General features: G+C 50.8%; 1 protein-coding gene across 1 annotated transcript; it reads left to right on the top strand.

Annotated features, from left to right (window-relative positions):
• The first annotated feature begins 345 nt into the window (after window positions 1–345).
• mmrn2a (multimerin 2a) lies at window positions 346–21867 on the top strand. Its single transcript, XM_061227972.1, has 8 exons — window positions 346–834; window positions 7592–7714; window positions 8613–8719; window positions 9510–9590; window positions 11186–11788; window positions 16336–16763; window positions 17003–18512; window positions 19403–21867. The coding sequence occupies exons 1-8, from the start codon at window positions 347–349 to the stop codon at window positions 19804–19806; spliced, it is 3744 nt and encodes a 1247-aa protein (XP_061083956.1). The 5' UTR covers window position 346; the 3' UTR covers window positions 19807–21867.
• Window positions 21868–22254: the final 387 nt, after the last annotated feature.

Below are 22254 nucleotides of genomic sequence, written 5' to 3'. Positions count from 1 at the left end.
GTCCGTGTAGGGGGGGGGGGGGGGGCATTGGAGCATTGTTCCAGGAGCCTGCGACCTTTCCAGTGGGGGGGCGGGGGGGCCCTGTGGGCGGATCGTTTCCGATGATTGTTGGAGGGCTTTGAAACCTTCCAGAGGAGAGGAGAGAAGGGGAGGGGAGAGGAGAGGAGAAAAGGGGAGAGGAGGGGAAGGGAGGGGAAGGGAGGGGGGGAAAGGGAGGGGGAGGGGACTCTTTCGAGATGGGGGGCGGGGAGTTTCCAAACACACTTGGAGCAGCTCCTTAAAACAAAAAGCCATCGCGGAGCAGGGCTCAGATTTTTTTTTGGCAGCTACGGAGAGGCTGTGGAACATGGCAGTGAGGATCCTGCTTCTCCTGGTTGGGCTGGCTTTGGGGGTGCGGGGTGACGTCAGGGCCCGGGACCCCGAGGTGGAGGACGAGCCCAGGACCGTCCCGGGACACGGGGGCTGGGAGCACCTCATCCCCGGGGTTTTCGGGACGCACCGGCGCAGCGGACCCCATGGGCACCGACCGGCCACCCCCGGACCCGCACACCAGCCCCAGGGCCACGGGCCACCCCTCCCGGGACCGGAGCACCTCCCTGTGGGACACCGCCCACCCCACGCAGACCCTGAGCACCACCCTCTGGGGTATGGACCCTCTCTAGGCGCACCTGAATACCCCCTGCTGGGTCACAGGACCCCCGCTGAGGGACCGCCGCACCACCCCCTCGCCCACGGGCCACCGCCCAGCGGACCTGCTTTCGTCCCCCCAGGCCTATCAGAAGAGCCCCTCCCCACCGGAGACGGCAGGACCCAGCAGTACCCAGCCCGCACAGGGTGAGTCCAACCCACACCCGATTCTGGCTGCAAGAGAGTCTGGACACTTACATCAGTGTCCCCACCATTAGAGAGAAAACACACACACACACACACACACACATGGGGAGAGCGAGAGACGTGCAGGAATACACTTAGGCACACTGTGTGTGCATCAAATTTTCATATTCCCTTTAAATTATTCAATAATAGTCAAGACTCTCTGTCACTGTGTACATCAGTAAAACACATGGATCTCGGGAGTGTGAACACACTGGTGTACTTAACGGTCTGTCAGATGTTTCCAGCTCTTTCTCCGGTCTTCTGAGCCAGTGTTGCAGTTTGTTGGGAGCATGTCATATGGACTTGATTGATGTAATTCTCGTCTTCTATAATGAGGACAAGCTGCTGAGAAACTAAACAGGTTAATTTTATTTGCTTTTTTCAAGTAAACATTTAGATGAACCACAGTCAGTGTTCTACATACAAACACCCCACACACAGCATTTACTTTTTTCCAAGACGTTCTGGCAAATGTGTCGGGCTGTAAGTGTACACAGAACTTTCTTCCAACCTGGAACCGATACCAATCTAATTGCAATTGGCGGAAACGTGATAGGGTTACGGATTTCCTGTGCTCAGAGATAGACCCTAAACCCTCCTGGCATGGCTTGATCCCTGATCTCGCTCCCAGTTACCAGGGACAAATTGTTTTAGCCCAGACACACACATTACATCCCAAATTGCAATGCTACCAGCCTGATCCTCAGATAATGCTCTCCCCTAAGGAACAGAACAAGCCACAATTACCTCTTTTGCCTGGCCCAGTTCAGCCGCTTTAAACAACTCTACTCAGGCAGGTTTTGTGTGTCACTAGCACGGCTCTAATGGAGAGCAGATTTCTCCGGTGGACGTGAGGTAGTGTTTTTGTAACTTTTTCTGATGGCGGGTCTCACTTTGACTGGTGACTGGGAGTGCTGTGAGGTCATAGGTCAGTCCTTGTGGGGATTGCTGGTTTGTGGCGCTCTGATTGGCTGCTGGAGTGGGCCGAGTGCCAGGCAGCCGGTCGTGGAACGCGAAATGTCTGAGTGGCTCCCTCAGAGACCACGCGGGGCACAGGTGGCATGCCAACGAGCAGGAAGGGTTTCGAGGGACAGCACTTGGCATCAACGTTAGTTTTGGAAAAGGGCAGAGTCTGTGTGAGTCAGTCCTGGGGGGGTGGGGGTGATGGTGGGGGGGGTTATGTTGAGTTGTCCTTGGCAGCCCAGCCAGGTGTGCTCACGCTTGGAGGGCGGAGTCCTGGGTCATTCTGGAACCAAGTCTGGGCTGTTGCCATGGAGACGTGCCAATGGAGGGGAAGTGACTGGAGGAGGACAGGAAATGGAGGGGGGGCAGTGAGGGGGGGCAGCTACACCAATTAGTGTTGTAAGGCACTCTTAGTGGGTTTTTGGCTGGCGGATAGCAGACAGGGCGCTGTCCTAAACAGGTGTTTACTTTCGTTCTTCCTCTCCTGGCGGCCATCTTCTCGCCAGCCAGATAAACAAACCCCTCCCACTTCCTCTGAGGAAACTTCCTCAATTCGGGAGCTGCCTCAGGCCAGACAGGAGGAGCTCAAACCAGCACAATTTCCTGCAGGAGCCGTTTGGAATTCATTTTCTGCTGCTGTCTCACAACCCGGAAGCACTCTCCCACGGAAACTCTCCATCTCCATCTCAAGAAAGGGGCAATACACCCAAAAATGTAATTAAAGTATGTTTCCACCAGAGTACTATCTATCCATCTAAATAGAGATGTTACAAATTTCCTAGATTGGATTACTTAGAAGCAGTTCCCATGATATAAAGGACCTGATCTTTCTGGTAATCAATGCAGTGACAAAAAACTTTTTTGCTTTAAATGGAAAGTTCAGCTTGTGCTGTCACAGTTACCACAGTAGAAGTAATAGATTAAAATGTGAATTTTTGAGCTCGGTTGATGTTTGCAAGTAACTGTGGCATTTGATTTTAGAAACGATGGGAAAGATCAGGAGCATAGAGGTCCATTATATTGTGGTGAATATCATCTAAAAACATCTTAAAAAGTAATCAGATCTAGAAAATTCATCAGATCTCTATTAAACTCTATAAAACTATTTGGATGGATAGATAGATAGTACTCTGGGTAAGATGAAAAATACTTCATTTTTAGGTGAACTGGCCCTTTCGCGGGTATGTTAGATTTAAAATCTTGTATCTATTACTTTTTAGCAAAAAATGCAAAAAGACAGTTTTGTCTCACCTCATTTGCCTGAATTGTCTTACCACATCATGCAAGACACTTTCACTTGTCAAGCAAAAAGCAACTTACAGATATTTTGAACTTGAGATAGAGAAATATGAGTTTAGGTCTCATAACGAGACTGAAATGCTTGTTAAGAGACTTATTAGTGCGGAGCCCCTGGAGCCAGAGCAGTAACCTCCACCCACAGCTGGTCATTCTAGCGTCCCGTATTTTTGCTTCTGAACTCCACCAAATGAGATCTTCCCGTTCAGGCTGCAGGGCTCAGCTTGCGAGTCACCGAAACACTAAAATACGTTTGCGCCGAATTCGTTTTCTGGGTCATCATCTGCGACTCTGAACAGACTCCATGTTAAGACTGGTTATTTCTTTTTCTTTGTGTGTGGATCAACACAATCTGGAGCACTGCTGGTGCCCCCCCCCCCCCCCCCGAAGAGCTGAAACGCTGTGAATAGAATAACACAATGTGGCTTTACTTAAACGCGCTACAAAAACAACAACCGCATAACGGAGACCTTGTTGTCGCTGCCAGATGTAACATGTACCCAGCAACAAAGTGTAGCCTCAGGAATGCGCAAAAATAAGTCCAAACGCACTCCGGCCCCGGAGAAGGGCAGCCTCAGCTTGGTTCCCAGCAGAAATAAGAATGGAGCTCTTGTATTTGTTTTTCTTCTTCATTTATTTTCATTTATCACAAGAGAAAAGCATTCAGCCTTCAGGCAGATTGTGCCTCTCTGACCAACACCGCTCACATTTAGATCCAAAATGGCTGTTGGGGAGCACAGGGAGGAGTCAGGGAGGAGATCCAGAGGACACACACAACCTCTCCATCTTTCCCCCAGATAACGTGACAGGACCCGTTAAAACATCCTCGGCACGACAACCGCCATTGTGATGTCACCAGTCAGGAAGCGAGGGGCGGGTGGGGGTCGGGGGGAGAGGTGTTGCCGTGCGGTCGGAGGAGGGCCAGGGTCAACCGCGGCGCCCTGTCGGCGTGTAGCCCCGCGTGAGAAAGGTTCCCAGGATGCAGTGGGAGCCCGTCAGACGTTTCCTTCCTCCCGGCAGCGGGAGCCAATCAGCAGGGAGCAGGAGGACACTGAGACTGAAAATACACATGCCTCTCATGCCTGTCCATGACATCAGCAGGAGCGGTGCACGGGGTCTGCCAATCGGAATGGTCTTCACTCTGGCCAGTTAGGTCACAGAGTCCAGTGATTCAGCAAAACACCTCTATGCAAGGGCTGACTGAGCCTGGTCTTGGAGACCCACAAGGCCAGCTGTGATTTTATTGTATAATCAGGTTCAGGTTCTGAGGACCAATGACAACCAGCAGACCCTGCAGATCACCAAGACCAGGGCTAGTCTCTCCTGTGATATGCTGAAGCCCTATTGGTCTTTGTTAAGAGAATTTATAGGCGTTTCGCACGCCATTCATTTCTGAGGCAATGACCTGCTCTGTTTGCTAAAATGACACTGGAAATTAATCAGGACCCAAGTTTGTTTATCGCTGCATTGTACAGTCTGGAGTACCGTGTAAACAGAGTGTGTGACTGCAGCGGAAAATGAACAGCCAAGGTTTTTACTTGTCCATTTGAAAATGTAAATATTGCAGTGTTCAGAATTGTCTTTTCGTGCTGCTCTTTTCCCATGGCAACGGGTCGGATTATCCTAACGCTGACCAGGTGTGCTCGGACCCAGCCAGTCACACGATGATGGTGTCACTGGCTGTGACTGCAAGGCTTCCCCTTGCTTGTGGGCACACAGAAAGAACCTGTGTAGCTGTGTGTCCCGTGCTTCATCTTAAACCCCCCGAAGACCACCCAACCGCACTGCTGCCCCACACTCTGCTGCCCTCGACACATTCTGACCTCCCCAGTTTGTTTTACTTTGCCGTGGGATACGCCCTGATGCCATCCCGGGCCTCAGCCTTCTTGACCCGTCCCCCCTCCCTCTCGTTGAGTGTTTTTATTGGCTCTACACGAGGATGGGGGGTCAATTGGCCCAGGGCTCTCGCACAATGGGACATGCCAACCACAAGGTCTCGTGTGTTTGCACATTCGGTGACCCCCGGGCGTGGTAAAAGAGGGGCTGGAACCGCGAGAAACTGTATCTCACAAGACGTGGCTTCCTGTCAGCGCATGCCCTCTCTCCCTGTGGGCTTCGGCTCCTCTCCGAGGCCGGCACCGGGGCTCCCACTTCCTGTTAGCGTAGCGCTAGCGCGGCTAATCGCAGCCGGTCCTGCCGCCCGCCCCCCCCAGCGCGGAACACGCCGGCGCTTTAGAGTAAACACAGCGAGAGGGCCGCCGCTTCTCCTGCCGTAACTAACAGCGCGGGCTCCGGCCTGTACTCCGCAGGGCGAGAGGTGAGCCAAGAACAACGTTTACTCCCCCGCACCCCACTCTGCGCCGTGAGCAACATCTCAGGACTCTTCCTCTCCCTCTCCCCCTCCCTCTCCCCCGCGTGTGGAGGCATCTTGATTTCGGTGGTGTTGACCCCTACGGGTCGGCTGTGATGACAGAGCTCGTGTCTTCACTCTGAACTCTGACAGCAAAAAAACAAAAAAATAAGTCAATCTCAGCAAGTCTTACACTGAGAGTTAAAGGGCCAGTTTCATGACACAAATTCTTCGTCTTACTAAATTCTATTTGGAATGGACATTCTCCATACAAAACTCAAGTTAGTCCAGGACTAAGCACAATTTTTGTTTGCAAAACCGGCCCAAAATCTTATTAAAATCGTACTTTAACTTTTTTTTTTGCTAAATAAAGACACAAATGTTGCCAACGAAGTGAGGAAATTGAACTCATTTCAAGATTTGCCAATCGGATATGAAATAGTTTTTAGGAGACGGTACCTCAAAACATTTTCTACTTTCGACTGTCCTTTAGGTCTTTAAGTGCTCTTTAAACGCTCGTTAAGACAGAAATTGTTTCCAGTGAGTGTCATGTGGCTGAAGGCTTCTGTGTCGCGCTGGCCAGTCGTTCCCAAACACCGCACTGTGACCGTGAAACCCCCCTCGCCCTGCGTCCGCCCGCGCGGGTAATGAACGGACCTGTCTCTCCGCCTCGACCCCGCTGCCCTGCCATCCTTCTTCCCGGCCGGAATGCGCAGGCATTTCGGACCTGGCGCAGGTTAGGGAGGGACCCCCGGGTGGAGACCAGGGCCCATGAATCAGCCGGTCGCTGTGGGAACGGGCGGCCGGGGGGGCAGTGGGAGGGATCGTTCAGTCGGCGCTGGGACTGTGTGGAACCAGGGCACACTGGGGCAGTTCTGAGGGGAATGGATCACGAGAGAGAGGCAGGCCTGGCATTCCGGCGGGGAGGGAAAGATCTCGCTTCGCTTCCTGGGGAATGCTGTGATTTCATATTCCAGGGAGGTACCTGAGCCCTGCCTCAAATTGCACACTTGTGGACTAGCTAGTGCGTATATCAAGTGCTGAAGTTAACTGACAAGTACTCATAGATTTCAGAAGTTCTCATGTTGTACTTGGGAGGACCGACAATTGAGTGTGTATCTCCAGGTGTGACTTTACACTGGACACTGTGGTATCTTGGGTAATCCAGAAAGGAGCTTGTTCAGCAGACAGTGGTATACCAGGTGTGATGTCATCAGATCAGTGTGCAGTCTTGAAGAGTTATCAAGACTCACACTGAGGACCACCCTCTTATTTCTGTTTAAACAGACTTAAAAAAAACAAGGAAAAGTACTCTACAGTTCTATAATGTGACTAAGCCAAATAGCACAGATGGCTAGCAAACCACACTCATTCAAAGCATAATGAAATATTGCCATGAAAATATTTGGGAAGGATTACATAACCTCTGTCGGCCAGCAACTCAAACAAACATCCCAACGCACAGTCCATTCAGTGTAATGTCCCGCCAGCAACTGCGATCTGAGACTCATGTCCAGTACACGTATAAGCACACGTAATGCAGAACACCCTGTTCGTACGCACGGCACCCATTCAACAATAACATGAAATACTATGAGGATTCAATCAATCAATCAATTTGTCCCAAACTTAACTTAACTTGTCACTAACTAACAGTTGAAAGCAGCAATATTTTTTTCCTACACAAACATATTGTGGTGAGTTGACCAATCACTAACCATAGCTCTACCCAAATTGATTTTGTGAAGAGAAAGTGTAAAGTTTGCGGTGACTTCAGATATAAGGACAAATGTTGATTGCATGCAGCTTGCAGCCCGGGCTGTGGTGAGCAGCTGTGAGGAGCTCTGGCCCACAGAACAGGAAAGGAAGCCACAGAACTACAAACAATCGCACAAATATGAGGGGGGCGGATAATAGAGGATATCCTCAGAGGAAACCGCACCATGGGAAGATGTCCTGGGACAGTGGTGGCAAATTGGGACCATGAGATCAGTCCTAGCAGTCTGTGTGTGTGTGTGTGTGCTGGTGCAGGAGTGTGTAGGATTAACCATATGCTTGTGTGTGTGCGTGCGTGCGTGCGTGTGTGTGTGTGTGTGTGTGTTTCAGGAACTGGTGTGCCTTCGTTCACCATCGAGTCGTGACCACGGCGGTTTCCTGTGGCACGGAGAAGTACACCATCAAGTCCCAGAGCCCCTGTCCCAACGGCACGCCCGACTGCCAGCTGGTCATGTAAGAGCGTCCTCACAACCCCAGCATGCACCTCTCTCCCTTTACCATGGCTCACAATCCCAGCATGCACCTCTCTCCCTTTACCATGGCTCACAATCCCAGCATGCACCTCTCTCCCTTTACCATGGCTCACAATCCCAGCATGCACCTCTCTCCCTTTACCATGGCTCACAATCCCAGCATGCACCTCTCTCCCTTTACCATGGCTCACAATCCCAGCATGCACCTCTCTCCCTTTACCATGGCTCACAATCCCAGCATGCACCTCTCTCCCTTTACCATGGCTCACAATCCCAGCATGCACCTCTCTCCCTTTACCATGGCTCACAATCCCAGCATGCACCTCTCTCTCCCTTTACCATGGCTCATAACATTACATTACATTAATGGCATTTGGCAGACGCTCTTATCCAGAGCGACTAAGCAGGAGACAATCCTCCCCTGGAGCAATGCAGGGTTAAGGTCCTTGCTCAAGGGCCCAACGGCTGTGTGGATCTTATTGGGGCTACACCGGGAATTGGACCACCGACCTTGCATGTCCCAGTCATGTACCTTAACCACTACACTACAGGCCGCCCTAATCATAATCCCAGCATGCACCCCTCTCTCCCTTTACCAAGGCTCAGAATCCCAGCATGCACCCCTCTCTCCCCCTCCATCAGGACTCACAATCCCAGCATGCATCCCTCTCTCCCTCCTCTGGGACCCAATGATAAACTGGCATCCTCCTGAAGTTTTGCACAAACTTGCATCAAAATATCCTGATGAATACAGAGCCGAAACTTGTATGTCACAATCGAATGGAAAGGGAGGGATTTCAGCAAAACATGACAACTCCAAATAATGATATCTTTGTAACGGTGATGATAACATCTTGTTGTGTGTGTTGTGCCGGCAGGTACAAACTGTCCAGTCGCCCAGTGTACAGGCAGGAGCAGAAGATTTTCACCGCCCTTCTCTGGAGATGCTGTCCTGGTCACGGGGGACACAACTGTGAGGAAACAGGTACGATGACATCATCGTGGCCAGCGCAGCCAATCACAGAACACCTCTCACACGTCACTCCGTGTGCACTGCATAGACAAACACAGGAAACCATTTCCCCCTGCTTCTAAATGCGTTCCATTACACACCCATTACTGAGAAGGTGGTTTCATTTCCCTGGGGAGACTGTCCTTTCAAGTCCAAGTGAATTCTTCACAGGTAGAAAACACGATGAGACAAGACACTAGAACAGCTAGAATTTAGCTTGAGTCCTCTTTTCACAACGTTAAGCTCCAACCCGCAGAATCTGTGTCCGTAAATGGATTCATATGGAAAAGGTTCATAAGCATTAGCACATTTTTCTGGGTCAGGATTTTATTTCCCAATTCACAACAGTAAACACCAACATACGGATCCAGCATGCATAAATGTATAATTTAGAACAGACATCCTGTCTAATAAAAAACCTGTGAGCAAGAGAGAGGGGGAGAGTGAGGTCGAGGGAGAAAAGAAGATGGGGAAGGGGGAGAGAGAGAAAGAGAGAGGGAGAGAGGGGGAAGGGGAGAGAGAGAGGTAGAGGGGGAGAGAGAAAGAGAGGGAGAGAGGGGGAAGGGGAGAGAGAGGGAGAGGTAGAGAGAGGGAGAGAGGAGGAAGGAGAGAGAGAGAAAGAGAGGAAGACAGAGGGAGAGAGGAGGAAGGAGAGAGAGGGAGAGAGAGGGAGAGAGAGAGAGCGAGTGCAGGCTGGTAAGTGTATGTGTTTTACAATGAGTGGCAGAAGCCCATTAAAGTGACATCCTCACATTCCCGACAGTCGCAGACGGACACACCAGTGACCTCGGCAACCGGACGACAGGAAGTGGGCTGCCAGGGCCGTCGGCGGCCCACCACCCAGGTACGCTCGCCGGTTCTGTTCTGTGCGGTCCGAGGCGCAGGTACATGCCGTTTTTTTCTCTCTGGCTCCCTGCTGGCTGCTGCTCCTGCCTGCATGAGGCCCCTAACGGCCACAGAGCCAGGAAACGGGAGCAGCCGCGGGCCCTGCCGGGGCCTCTGGGACGGGAGACGGGTGTGTGAACGGCTCCCAGGGTCAACAAAGGGCCCCGAGTGGAGCCCCTCCCCCTCAGACACTCAAGTGTATGACCTGTAACACACACACACACACACACGCACGCAGATGCACACACACACACACGCACACATACATACACACACACACACGCACGCAGAAGCACACACACACACACATACACACGCACGCAGATGCACACACACACACACACACACACACACATACATATACACACACACACGCACGCAGATGCACACACACACGCACGCACACATACACACACACACACACATACACACACACGCACGCACGCACGCAGATGCACACACACACACGCACACATACACACACACACGCACGCACGCACGCACACAGATGCACACACACACACGCGCACACATACAGACACACACACACACGCACACATACACACACACGCACGCAGATGCACACACACACACACGCACACATACACACACACACACACATACACACACACGCACGCACACATACACACACACATGCACGCACGCACACAGATGCACACACACACACGCGCACACATACACACACACACACACACACACACACGCACACAGGCATGCAGATGCACACACACACACACACACGCATGCATGCACGCAGATGCACACACACACACGCGCACACACACACATACACACACACGCATGCACACAGATGCACACACACACAAACATGTGCATGCACGCGCATACGCATACTGTACACTTACACACACACATGCAGGCATGCACATGGACACACGCACACAAGTACACACACGCACACAGACACACGCAAGCACACCAACACACACACATGGACACACACACATGCTTACACGCACGCACGCACATGGACACACACACACACACACACGCACTTACGCACATGGACACACACACACACACACACACACACTTACGCACATGGACACACACACACACACACACACGCACTTACACACATGGACACACACACAGATGACGCCATGTGTGAGCACATTTTCAAAAAATAGCCACTCAAACGCTTGGCTGCCCTTTCAAATTTCAGGCCACAAATAACCAGGAGAAAACAAAGCAGTTCCCAGACTGAGTGTGTTCTCTCCCACACCCTGCACTGTCTACAAAGGCCTCTCACAATGAATCTCTCTCCAACATGTGAATAACAAATATTGTACTACAACCCCCCCGCCCCCACCCACTACCCCCCGCACCTAGCCAAAGCCACAGGACTGCCGGGAAGGGGGGGGGGGGGCAAAGGCCAGAGGTTCTTCTGCCCCACACTGGATCTCAGGCAGCTGGGCTGTTATGGTTTGGCTAGACCACCAGCTTTTTCCCAACATTATTCCTCTCACTCCCCCTCCGTCCCCCTTTCCCCCACTCGTCCTCTCTCTGCAGCGGCTGAGAGGTTGTCACAGCCGGCTGGGGACCAGACCTGGGAGCAGAATGATTTCCAGCACCCCGGCGGCCCAGCGTTTGACCGACAGCACCCTAACACAGAGCCCAGCGCTGGCGCCTTCACCTCCACACCTCACCTGGACCTGTCCGGCTCCGAGCACAGACGCAGATACCACCAGGGCGCGGATCCTGAGTACGGCCCCGACCCTGACTACGACTACGACCACGACCGCGACCGCGACCATGACCACGACCAGGGTCAGGAGCACGGGCGGGGGGAGAACCGTGAACAGGACCACGGTCAAAGCCATCACCAAAGCCCTAGAGAACGGGAGCACAGCCGACACCAGGACAAGGACCGTGCGCGGCACCATGGCCAGGACCATGACCAAAAACCCTACCGTCACCATGACCCCAACCATGTGGGCCGGGTCGACCATGACCATGACCAGGACCAGGACCAGGACCAGGACCAGGACCAGGACCAGGACCAGGACCAGGTCCATGAGCGGGTCCGTATCCACCATCGGGTGGCGGACCGCGACCAGGACCACAGCCAGAACCATGAATACCCACACCAGGACCGCGACCACAGCCAGAGAGGTAAGAGGCAGGAGGAGACCACATCTGGTCTTTGGGCGGGGTGGGGGCCTGGTCTTGCGTGGGTGTGACGTGGGGGGGGGGGAGGAAGCAAGGGCTTCTCAAGATCACTCATGGAACACAGCTGGACACCCGAAAACGTCTGTTTAAAAACAAACTGCCATTCCTACGGTCCCCGCTCTACACGAGCCAGAGGGCAAAGGCAGGAAGGCACCGGTCACAGTCAAACACGCAAGCATAACAGCGCACATGAGCGCGTATGGCCTCCACATGCTACCCAAAATACACCGCAACGGCAGCCCTCTGGTGAGACCTGAAGTCAGGTATTGAGGGGCAACATTGGCTCAGGTGGTCAGAGCAGTAGCCTCTCCCCCTGGTTTTAAATGGCCAGCTGTACCCACAGAGCTGCCCCATGCCACCAGCACGACACAGCCACATGCCTGCCAAAGGTACTCCAAAAAATCTTCTCTTTGAGAGCACCACTGTTTAAATACAGTCCCGCAATGCTGGACCGCAAAAACTCACATACATTGCCAACTGGTGCCCAGTCAACCAGACAAGCCCATATTGACCGATATCGTCAGGAACATCCTGCCAATTGTACCCTACCCTCTAGTGACAGGCACCATACGTGTCTTGAAGGACCACAGTTGGTGCCTGACACAGTTAGCATTAGGCCAGGACCGATGGCGCAGAGCCATGCAGTAGTGCACGGTATATAGTAGCGCCAGATCAGCGCTGAGCCAAGAACACACTGTAAAATATCCAGCTTTAATTAAACTCTGACAGAGGACATGTACATTTAACACTGGACATTTTCCTGGAAGCCTGTGAAAAATACTGCTCTTTCCAAAACCTCTAACATCCTGGCTGTGACACTTTGGAGACTCACCAACATTCGGAACAGCCGGAGCGTACTTTATCATTCGCCCGGTCGCACTGCTATCTCTCCCAGCCGAAACCGACCGACTGATATAAATTCTCACGTAACCATTTTGTGGTGTTTATCTTGGCCAACACTGCCGCGCTGCAGTCAGGGAGGACTCGGTGGTTGACCTCAGACACGAACAGCACGCAGTTCTAAGGGTTTTCTCCCTATTAAACAAAGATTAAACAAAGCCACGCAGGTAGACAGCGGCCTATAAGAGCTCTCAGACCTCAGAGCCATGTGCTCCGTACATTAATCTGACATGGCGGCTCCTTCAGACACGCTATCGTCTATAGTCTATAGTCTGGGTCGCTGCCGGGTTCCTACACATCCCCGGGTTTAGACTTGGCCCGGACACAAACCCGCGACCTTTCCCCACTTCTCCTGCCGACCCATTCTTCTGCCGTAACGCACCGCCACACCGTCTCAGACCTTTACGGCTTCCTCCGCAGGAAATCCTTTCTTTCTTCTGCGAAAAAAAAAGAGTGGGAATTTTTATTTTTTATTTTGAAAGGAGTGATGTAATGCCCTAGTGGGAGTGGGGCGGGGGGCCCGGGCCGGACCCCAGGGGGCGCTTTGTAACGGCCGCAGCTCCGAAAAACAAGACGCCTTGTCCACCCGTCCGCCCGCCGGCCCTGTGCTCCCTGTGCGCCTCCCCGTGCACCTCCCCGTGTTTGGGGAGGACGGAATGGGGTCAGCCGCCCGTGACCCTCTCCCTGTCTCTCTCCGGCTCATTAAACGCGCTCCCGTTTACGTGGAACATTCCGGAAACCTGCGCCAGTCACAATGAATAGCGCATGTGAACGGCAATGATAAAAATAATAACTTTTTTCTGTCCCTTTGACAATTGGCCTTAAAATTTTCCTGGAATTAGGCATAATCATGCAAAATTATGCGTACAACTGAAACCGTTCTGAACCACGGTCAGTTGAAATGGTAAATAGACTGCATTTATTCAGTGCTTTTACCCAAAGCGCTTTACAATGAATGCCTCTCATTCCCCATTCACACACACTCACAAACACACACCAATGGCGATTGGCTGGCACCAACCAGGTCCTCAGGACCAATTAGGGGTGAGGTGTCTTGCTCAGGGACACTTCGACACACCGAGGGTGGGGGATCGAAACGACAACATTCCAACTTCCAGACCTCCTAATTTTGCCCCCCAGTTGAAGTGCATTAACTGAAGAATTTCGTTCCCACATGTCTGTGCCCAATGTCACGTGGACCTAGGGGGGAGAGACCAGCCCCACTGCATTAAAAAAAGAACTAAAACACACAGGTAGCCTGTCGCCAGGGAGACCTCATTCACTCCGTTCACAACCCCAAGGGTGACATCACAGGAAGTGACCTCTGACCTCAGCATGTGGACTGCCATAAGCAGTGTACATCATGTCATTATCCTAAAGGAAGCACGTCCTGACCGCGGGAAGCCCCAGCGCACACAGCACATGGGAGTGTTGGGCAGGAGCGGTGTGCGGGGTCTGGGCTCCTCAGACAGGGCTGTGGGGGGGTGACAGGGTTAAGCAGAGGCCTGAGGCCCCGGGGAACATGCCCGAGAGCCTGTGTGGAACAGAGCAGAGCAGTGGGTGAGAGGGAGGGGCAGGAAGGGCTCAAGAGTGCTCAGCTCTGTGCACTGGCCTTTTGTCTCTGAGGGGCCCTGCAGTAGTGCCAGTGTCAAGGGCTTTGCCTGCGCGCGCTCACACACACACAAACACACACACACACACACACAAACACACACACACACACACACACACACACACACACACACACACACACACACACACACACACACAAACACACACACAAACACACAAACAGGAACACGAACACACAAACACACACACACACACACACACACACACACACAAACACACACACACACACACAAACACACACACACAAACACACACACACACACAAACACACACACACACACACACACACACACACACACACACACACACACACACACACACACACAAACACACACACACACACACAAACACACAAACAGGAACACGAACACACAAACACACACACACACACACACACACACAAACACACACACACACACACAAACACACACACACACACAAACACACACACACAAACACACAAACAGGAACACGAACACACAAACACACACACACACACACACACACACAAACACACACACACACACAAACACACACACACACACACAAACACACACACACACACACACACAAACACACACACACACACAAACACACAAACAGGAACACGAACACACAAACACACACACACACACACACATGCAAACAAACAAACAGGAGCACAAACACACATACGCACACACACAAACAGGAACACGAACACACAAACACACACACACACACACAAGCAAACAAACAAACAGGAACACAAACACACATACACACGCACACATGCACATGCACGCATGCACACACACACGCACATACACATGCACGTATGCACTACTCTCTCCCAATCTTTCTTTCTCTCACACACACATTTGGATTCAACATTTGCTTTTGGCATGAATAAGAAATTGAATCTTATTGCCAAAGCAAATAATGTCTTAAACTGAAACTTTCCAAAAATAACACAAAACAATGAATACATTGTAACATGAGGAGTAACAATAACAGCGATAATAATCGGATTGATATCGGTCTCACATACACACTACCCTTTCCTGCCCACTCTAAAATACACTCACTTTGATCTTTAAGTATTCAATTCAAATTCCACTCACGTAAACATTATTAAACGCATTAGTCTAGCGGTTTAAGACAATCCCAAAAAACACACACACACACATACACAAACCTGTTTTGTGACACCAATAGTCATCACACACGGCACTCAATGTACATTACATTCAATATTCAATTTCATTACATTCATTGAACATACTGCATAATCTTATCCTGAGTGACCTACAATATCAGAGAGTATACATGCATCACCCCCTGCCCCTCAAATTAACCAAACAAAAGCGTCTGCCATTTCCAGAGCAGCTTCACCAGACCACATCTACCCCAAACTCCGCTATAGCCACACCAAACTCCGCCATAGCCACACCAAACTCCACTATAGCCACACCTACCTGCTGGCTGGTCCACATGGACCCTGGAGGGGGGGACAGGATGGGGACGGGACGAGGCCAGGGGACAGGGGGGTTGGGTTAGACCTCCGTGAGAAGAATGGAGGAGATTTGGAAGGAGCACCAGCCGTCAGCAGGCCTCAGGAGTCATTACTCTGCATTACCTCATACTGTACACTCATAAAGAGGAACCTACGCGCACAAGATGATTGTTTTTGGGGAAAACTACAAATCTCCAAATATAGTTATCCTCTATTTATATTTTTTGGGAACTTGGCTGGAAAATTGAGGGACTGATTCATTTTTGAGATACAAGCACAGTAACTGAAATTATGTTCCCACCAGATACGGGGTCTGTTCCACTTCGAAAACAGTCAGTTCAGGAAATTGAATTAAAATTTAATGTATGGACTTTAAAGTACCCAGGACTCCGCCCTAGGGGCTGATTCACTGGCCTCAGCCTTTGAGTTGGAGGCCCCGTCACCGATTGCGTTTGTCCCACAGGCCCGGGCGGGGAGGATTTTGCACCGGGTGTTTCGGCCGGCCCCGACTCCCCCCAGCTCTCGTCCCTGCCCCTCCTGATGCAGGCGCTGATGGCCCAACTCTGGCCCGTCCTGAACGGCTTCAATCGGACGCTGGAGCACCTGTCGCGGGAGGTGGGCGGCCTGTCCCGGGACCTGGCCCGGCTGAAGCTGGAGAGAGAGGGTCGTGGTGGGGCCTCGGGGGGGTCCGGCAGGGGAGAGATGGGGGACTTCGAGGGCAAGCTGGACGAGAGTCTCTACCAGCTGGAGCAGGTGCGGGAGGAGCTGAGGCACCAGAGAGGAGAGCTGGAGGACCGCATACACGCCCAGCAGGCCATGATGCACTACAACCTGACCAACTTCAAGACCGACACCGACGTCAAGATCAAGCGCAGCCAGAAGATGATACAGGTCAGTGTGCGGGGAATGACCCACTATCCACATACAAAAACACATTCAGTCACACACTCTCACACTTTTTCTGCAAAGCACGTTGCTTACTTGCAAGAATGAATCCAATTACCGTTATTACTAAGTCCAAATGTATCCCTGTAGTCGCTGAGGTATCAGAACATTGGTTCCGTTAATATATGCAACGTTGGGAGTTCTGGAGAGCCTCACTTCTTTCTCTTCCACAATTTCCCCCCCAGGTCCATCTCCTCTCCCTCAACACCTCCTTGGCCGAGGTGAAGCAGAATCAGGAGCAGCTGGAGCAGGAGGTGCAGAGAGGAGGTCCGCATCGCAGCCAGCACACGGAAGCGCCCGCAGTCTGGACGGCCATCGACAGGCTGGACACCCAGGTGGTGAACAACACGGTGAAGGTCAACGCTCTCCTGGAGGACCTGGACCTGACCACCGGAAACATCCGGGACCTGCAGAGGGGCTTCCGGGGCCTGGAGGACCGCATCGGCCAGACGGGCCGCCAGAGCCAGATCCTGTTCATGGAGACGGGCCTGGAGGTGGAGGCGGCCAAGGTGGAGGTGCTGAACCGCGTCACCGAGCTGGCCAGCAACCTCACCCTCCAGGAGGATCAGCTGAAGGAGATGGAGTCGGACCTGGACTACCTCTACACGCAGTTCTACAGGGTAAACTCCACCGGCAAGGACTGCGACTGCAAGGCCTTGGGGGCCAGCTTGGCCCAGCTGGAGGTGGAGGTGGCCAACGTCTCCAAAATGATGGATGAGAATCGCCAGGAATTTTCAGAGGGGCAAGACCATTGGGACATGGGTGGGGACACCTTGGCGGAGGACCTGAAACACGATCTGCTGCAGGTTAAGGAGAGCCTGGCCTTTGAGCAGAACCAGAATCGGGTGATGCGCCACAATGTCTCCCTGCTGCAGGCCTCCTCCTGGGTGAGTCAGCAGGAGATCCACACTCTGCAGGAGAGCGACAAGAGGAAGGCCACTGAGATGAGGCGGCTGGCCAGCTCCTTCTCCTCCCTCCTGAAGGACGCCATCCGGCACACGGAGGTGCTGGAGGTCCTGCTGGGCGAGGAGGTGCTGGAGTTCAAAGACCGACCCTTAGCCGAGCAGGAGGAGTACTCCATCCCGGTGCTCCGGGACAGGATCCAGCAAACGCTGGTGCAGATCAAGCACCAGAACTTGAGCCTGAACTCGCTGTGGAAGTCTGTGCAGGAGGCCGACCTGCCCGCGGGGGACCAGGCCTTGGGGCATAGTGAGCCGGGATCCAGGGGTCTGAGGATGCGCAGTGAAGACCCCCTGGAGGAGGGCCTCCCGTATTCCCCTATGGGAGACCGCCCCGACTACTCGGTCAGCGATTTCTGGAGCCTGGGGAAAGAGGTGGAGGACCTGGAAGCCAAGGTGAGCCGGCTGGAGGAGCAGCGGTGCATCTCCTGCTGCAACTGCACCAAAAACACTGCCCCAAGTGGCCCGGTGGAGGAATTGCAAGGTGAAGTGGCGTTGCTGCGCAGGGGCCTGGAGGACCACCTGCGGGTGTTCAAAAATATCTTCAGCGATATGGACGGCCTGGCAGACTCCGATGGTACCCTGGAACTGGACAAGCTCTGGGCTCTGATCAAGAAGAAAGAGGCAAAGAAGCAGAGGAGGGCCCAAAAAGAGAAGATGGCGGACCAGAGAGAGAGTCACGGGGGCAGGAAACTTGACCTCCGCAGCAGGAGGGACGCATCTCTGGCGACAGCGGGTGAGGATTACAGGACATACTGAACAATTTCTACATCATAACCGCTTAAATTTGTAATGCAGTGTTATCAAGATATAACCTCTATTAAAAATAATAATTTAATAACTTGTGTTTTGCTTGGCTCTGCGATAAAGCCAGAGAGGAAACTGGCTGAGCCAATATCCAAACAGATAAAATCCTACATAAGAACTAGATGAACACTATGGGTGAACATAAATGATGACTCATCCTCCAATAATAAATATGTGCTATTGTGCATGCTAAGAATAAGGCCACATTTTTTTTGTTATGACCAGCATTAAAACGATAAGATGAGCAAGAACAACAGGGCCATCAGTCATCAATTTGAACACCAACAGTATGATTTTTGCCTCTGAAACTTTTTGAAATATTTATAAAGATCAGCATCTCATTATTGGTTCCATTATACCGACCTCTTCATCCTGTTACTGTGATATGAAAAATCTGGCCGGAACTCATAGCTGTACTTTGAACTTAAAGAGCTGTGGGGAATTGCCTTTTGTTTACATATCCAGAATTGGATGAAGTACACAGACCTATGGCACTAAATAAGATATTAGCGTTTCCACGAAGCGTGCCGCTCATACAGCAACACTTCCCTCTAGCGGCCTTAGAATAAATGACTATAAATTTCACGTTTAATATCCATAATTTTAATGAAGATTATAGCAGGTCATAAAGAGATTAATTATTTCATAAAAGTTTATAAATATATTACAGATTTTTTATTTAAAAAATGAAATTTCCCGACTCAAACCATCTTGAAAATTGTAACGCAAAGAAGTGCAAAGAATAAATAAATAAAAAACACGTATTGCGTCGTGTGAACTTTTCCCACTAAGTTTAGTCTCTCTCCGTCCATCTTTCAGCACTCACCCAGGCCACAGACGTGCCCCTCATGTTCCTGGCCGGTACCCACGGCGGCGCCAGCGAGGCGGGCACGGTGATCTTCGAGGAGGTGCTCCTGAACCACGGGCAGATGTACTCGGAGGAGACGGGGACGTTCCGTGCGCCCACCGCGGGGGTCTACCTCTTCATACTGACTGTGGACTTCGGGCCAGGCCCCGCTTTGGCCCGCCTGAAGAGAGGCGAAGTGACGGCCGCCACCTTCCGCCAGAACCTGAGGGAGTCGGCGGGGCCAACGTCCCGCCTGTTCCTCCTCGAGCTGGAGCGGGGCGAGCAGCTTCGCTTCGAGCTGTCGGAGGGAACGGTTCAGCAAAGCAACGTGGCGGACAACACTTTCGCCGGACTCCTACTGTTCAGGAACACCTGAAGCCCGGCCGAAACGCCGCTAATGGGCGTAAACCGATAACGGTGCCCCGACAGATCGAGAAATCGTTGGACAGCTGCTACCTTACAGTGTTTCCGTCTTACAGAGTCGAATGATGATTCCAATTCAAAATGCATACTTTTGGTCTTTATAATAGAAATGTGTGAAAGTTGCTACTGCAATGACTGGTAAAATGATTGAGGATTTAGCCTACAATCATTAATCTGAGAGAAAAGGACAGTCAACCGCTCAGTAACTCATGGGCTGACCTCTCGTGATTCAAAGCCAGCAGCCTGGGTGTGAAGCACACACACACACGCGCGCGCGCGCACACACACACACACACCCACGCAAATCTCCAAACCCACTTTCAAGAAATACGAATCACAAAACCGGGCTTTCAGTGATGATCAAGAGAAGGATGTCAAAGTGCAGGCCCACAGACAGTAAATAATGTGTTTCATGTAAGAGTCACGATAACACGCAGTTGTGCAACCCTGGGGAGTACGCCGGTAACATTCTTATCTGCTGTGCCAGTGACCACACTGATTCCTGGAACTGCCTCTATTGCCTCACATTCAGCAGACCTTTGACAAACGAACAACATAGATTTGCATAGCCTGTCAAACCTTACACAATAAGATGAATGCGAATAAAACTACATATTACATGCAGGCTGACTATGCCCATGGACACAATTGTTGATGCAATTACTATTTCTGTCCACCAGGTGGTGCACGAGACTATATTGAGATTGAAAACCTGGCCACTTCTGTTCTGTTGCGTGTTTATTTTACAAGCTCAAATTCAACTACACCCACACACTTACATTTAGAAAACCCCTGAAGTGACATTTAAATTTTAGTATCCATGGTTTTTCTTGTACCTTCACAGTAAGGGAGTGAAAACTGTGGTTTCACATGGTATCCAGTTCCTCAGCCCAAGTCAAAACTTACACCCAGACACCTTAAAACATTGGAAATAACGACCAGAGACAAGACCACATTTTTGTGTACTAAAATAAGGTTATTTACTTAAAAATTGATACATTGGACATAATCTGTGTACAGTTGTTTTCCTTGGTAAACTTAATAAGGCACCTTTTAAAATCAGATGCTGTACAAAAGACACTCAAGAGTAACATTTTAGAGGTTATTCTATATAGTTCTGCATACATCACAGGCGGAGAGAGAGAGAGAGAGAGAGAGAGAGAGAGAGAGAGAGAGAGAGAGAGAGAGAGAGAGAGACGGGTAACTGCTCTGTGGTGCCTCCATTTTCAATAACTATGTACAGCTAAGTTTAATTAATTACAGTGATATTCCTTTACAAACACTTAAAATGAATTGGGAGCATGGTTTCGGCGAACAGACAGCTTGTGCAGAACAGTCACAGGGTATGAAACATAAAAAGGGTGTTGTGTATCTTATTTTTAATCATGTGAGGGGCTAAGCAGACACTTGGAAGTCGCACAAAGCAAAGAGAAATGGACACACAGCGAGATTTACACTGGCGGGCAAACCGCATTTATCAATCACGCAGGCTACAATGGTTTGATTGTACGTTGATCCAAACACACTTGAAACAGTCAAGGGTGGCTGAGGACTACGCGTTTTCATCAACTACACGCTCTTTGATGATGCAGAACTTGTACTAGCTTAATCTGCCTCTGCAACACGCTGTTGATAGTAGAGTAAACTGGTGCGAGATCTACAAAGCTTGCATTGATAGGACTGGATGCAATTAAAAGTTGTTTTTTTTCTTTTACACCACTTGTACATATATTTTCCTAAGCAGATACAAAAATACAATTATTTCACGGATTCACTCATACAAGTTTTTTTTTTTTAGTGCACAACATTTTTTAATGCATGTATTTATTCCTAATATAATATGTTGTCTCACATGCATTAATCAAACCCAAACAATGTTAACAGAAATGTGGCTTTAATGTGGAGCCACGGCTTTCTTTTTTTGTCATTATATGTATTTCTACTCTGGATATTACACTAGCGTCGAGTTAAAATATCAATTTGTTCTTTTAAGTTAATAAAAGAAGCTTTTTTTTCTGAAATCTTCTCCTAGTCTAAATTTAATGGAACGTGAAGGCTAAGCTTTTTTCAGATGCCGAGCATCCACGGGCGACAAATATTTACACGAAACCTGACGGAGGCACGGAATATTCTGGAAGACTGACTGTGCCAGGGCACTGCATGCTGTTAACCGTTTGGCTCTGAACTCCATGACAGAATGGAAACGGCAGATACATGGTTTCAGCCAGCCCACGGAGTGCCAAACACATTTTCAAATCCAACGATCATTTAGAATGTGAGAAAAACAAACGGCAACTAATGACTGTCGCGTTTTTGGCAAAGCATTAATGTCACAGAGCTCACAATATACCCGTTTCTGGCTTTCACTGCGGTTTTAGAAGACCCTGGAAGTTGACTGGAA

The sequence above is a fragment of the Conger conger genome, chromosome 18, assembly GCF_963514075.1.
Source record: "Conger conger chromosome 18, fConCon1.1, whole genome shotgun sequence".
Classification (NCBI taxonomy): domain Eukaryota; kingdom Metazoa; phylum Chordata; class Actinopteri; order Anguilliformes; family Congridae; genus Conger; species Conger conger.
Note: the sequence above shows the minus strand (reverse complement) of the source record. Positions and strands in the feature narration are given on the sequence as shown.

What these genes read in the sequence shown, in the direction of transcription:
- mmrn2a (XM_061227972.1), top strand. Translation starts at nt 347, where the DNA reads ATGGCAGTGAGGATCCTGCTTCTCCTGGTTGGGCTGGCTTTGGGGGTG. An exon ending in CAGTACCCAGCCCGCACAGG is followed by an intron (nt 835 to 7,591) that starts GTGAGTCCAACC and finishes TGTGTGTTTCAG; the next exon opens with GAACTGGTGTGCCTTCGTTC. An exon ending in CCCGACTGCCAGCTGGTCAT is followed by an intron (nt 7,715 to 8,612) that starts GTAAGAGCGTCC and finishes TTGTGCCGGCAG; the next exon opens with GTACAAACTGTCCAGTCGCC.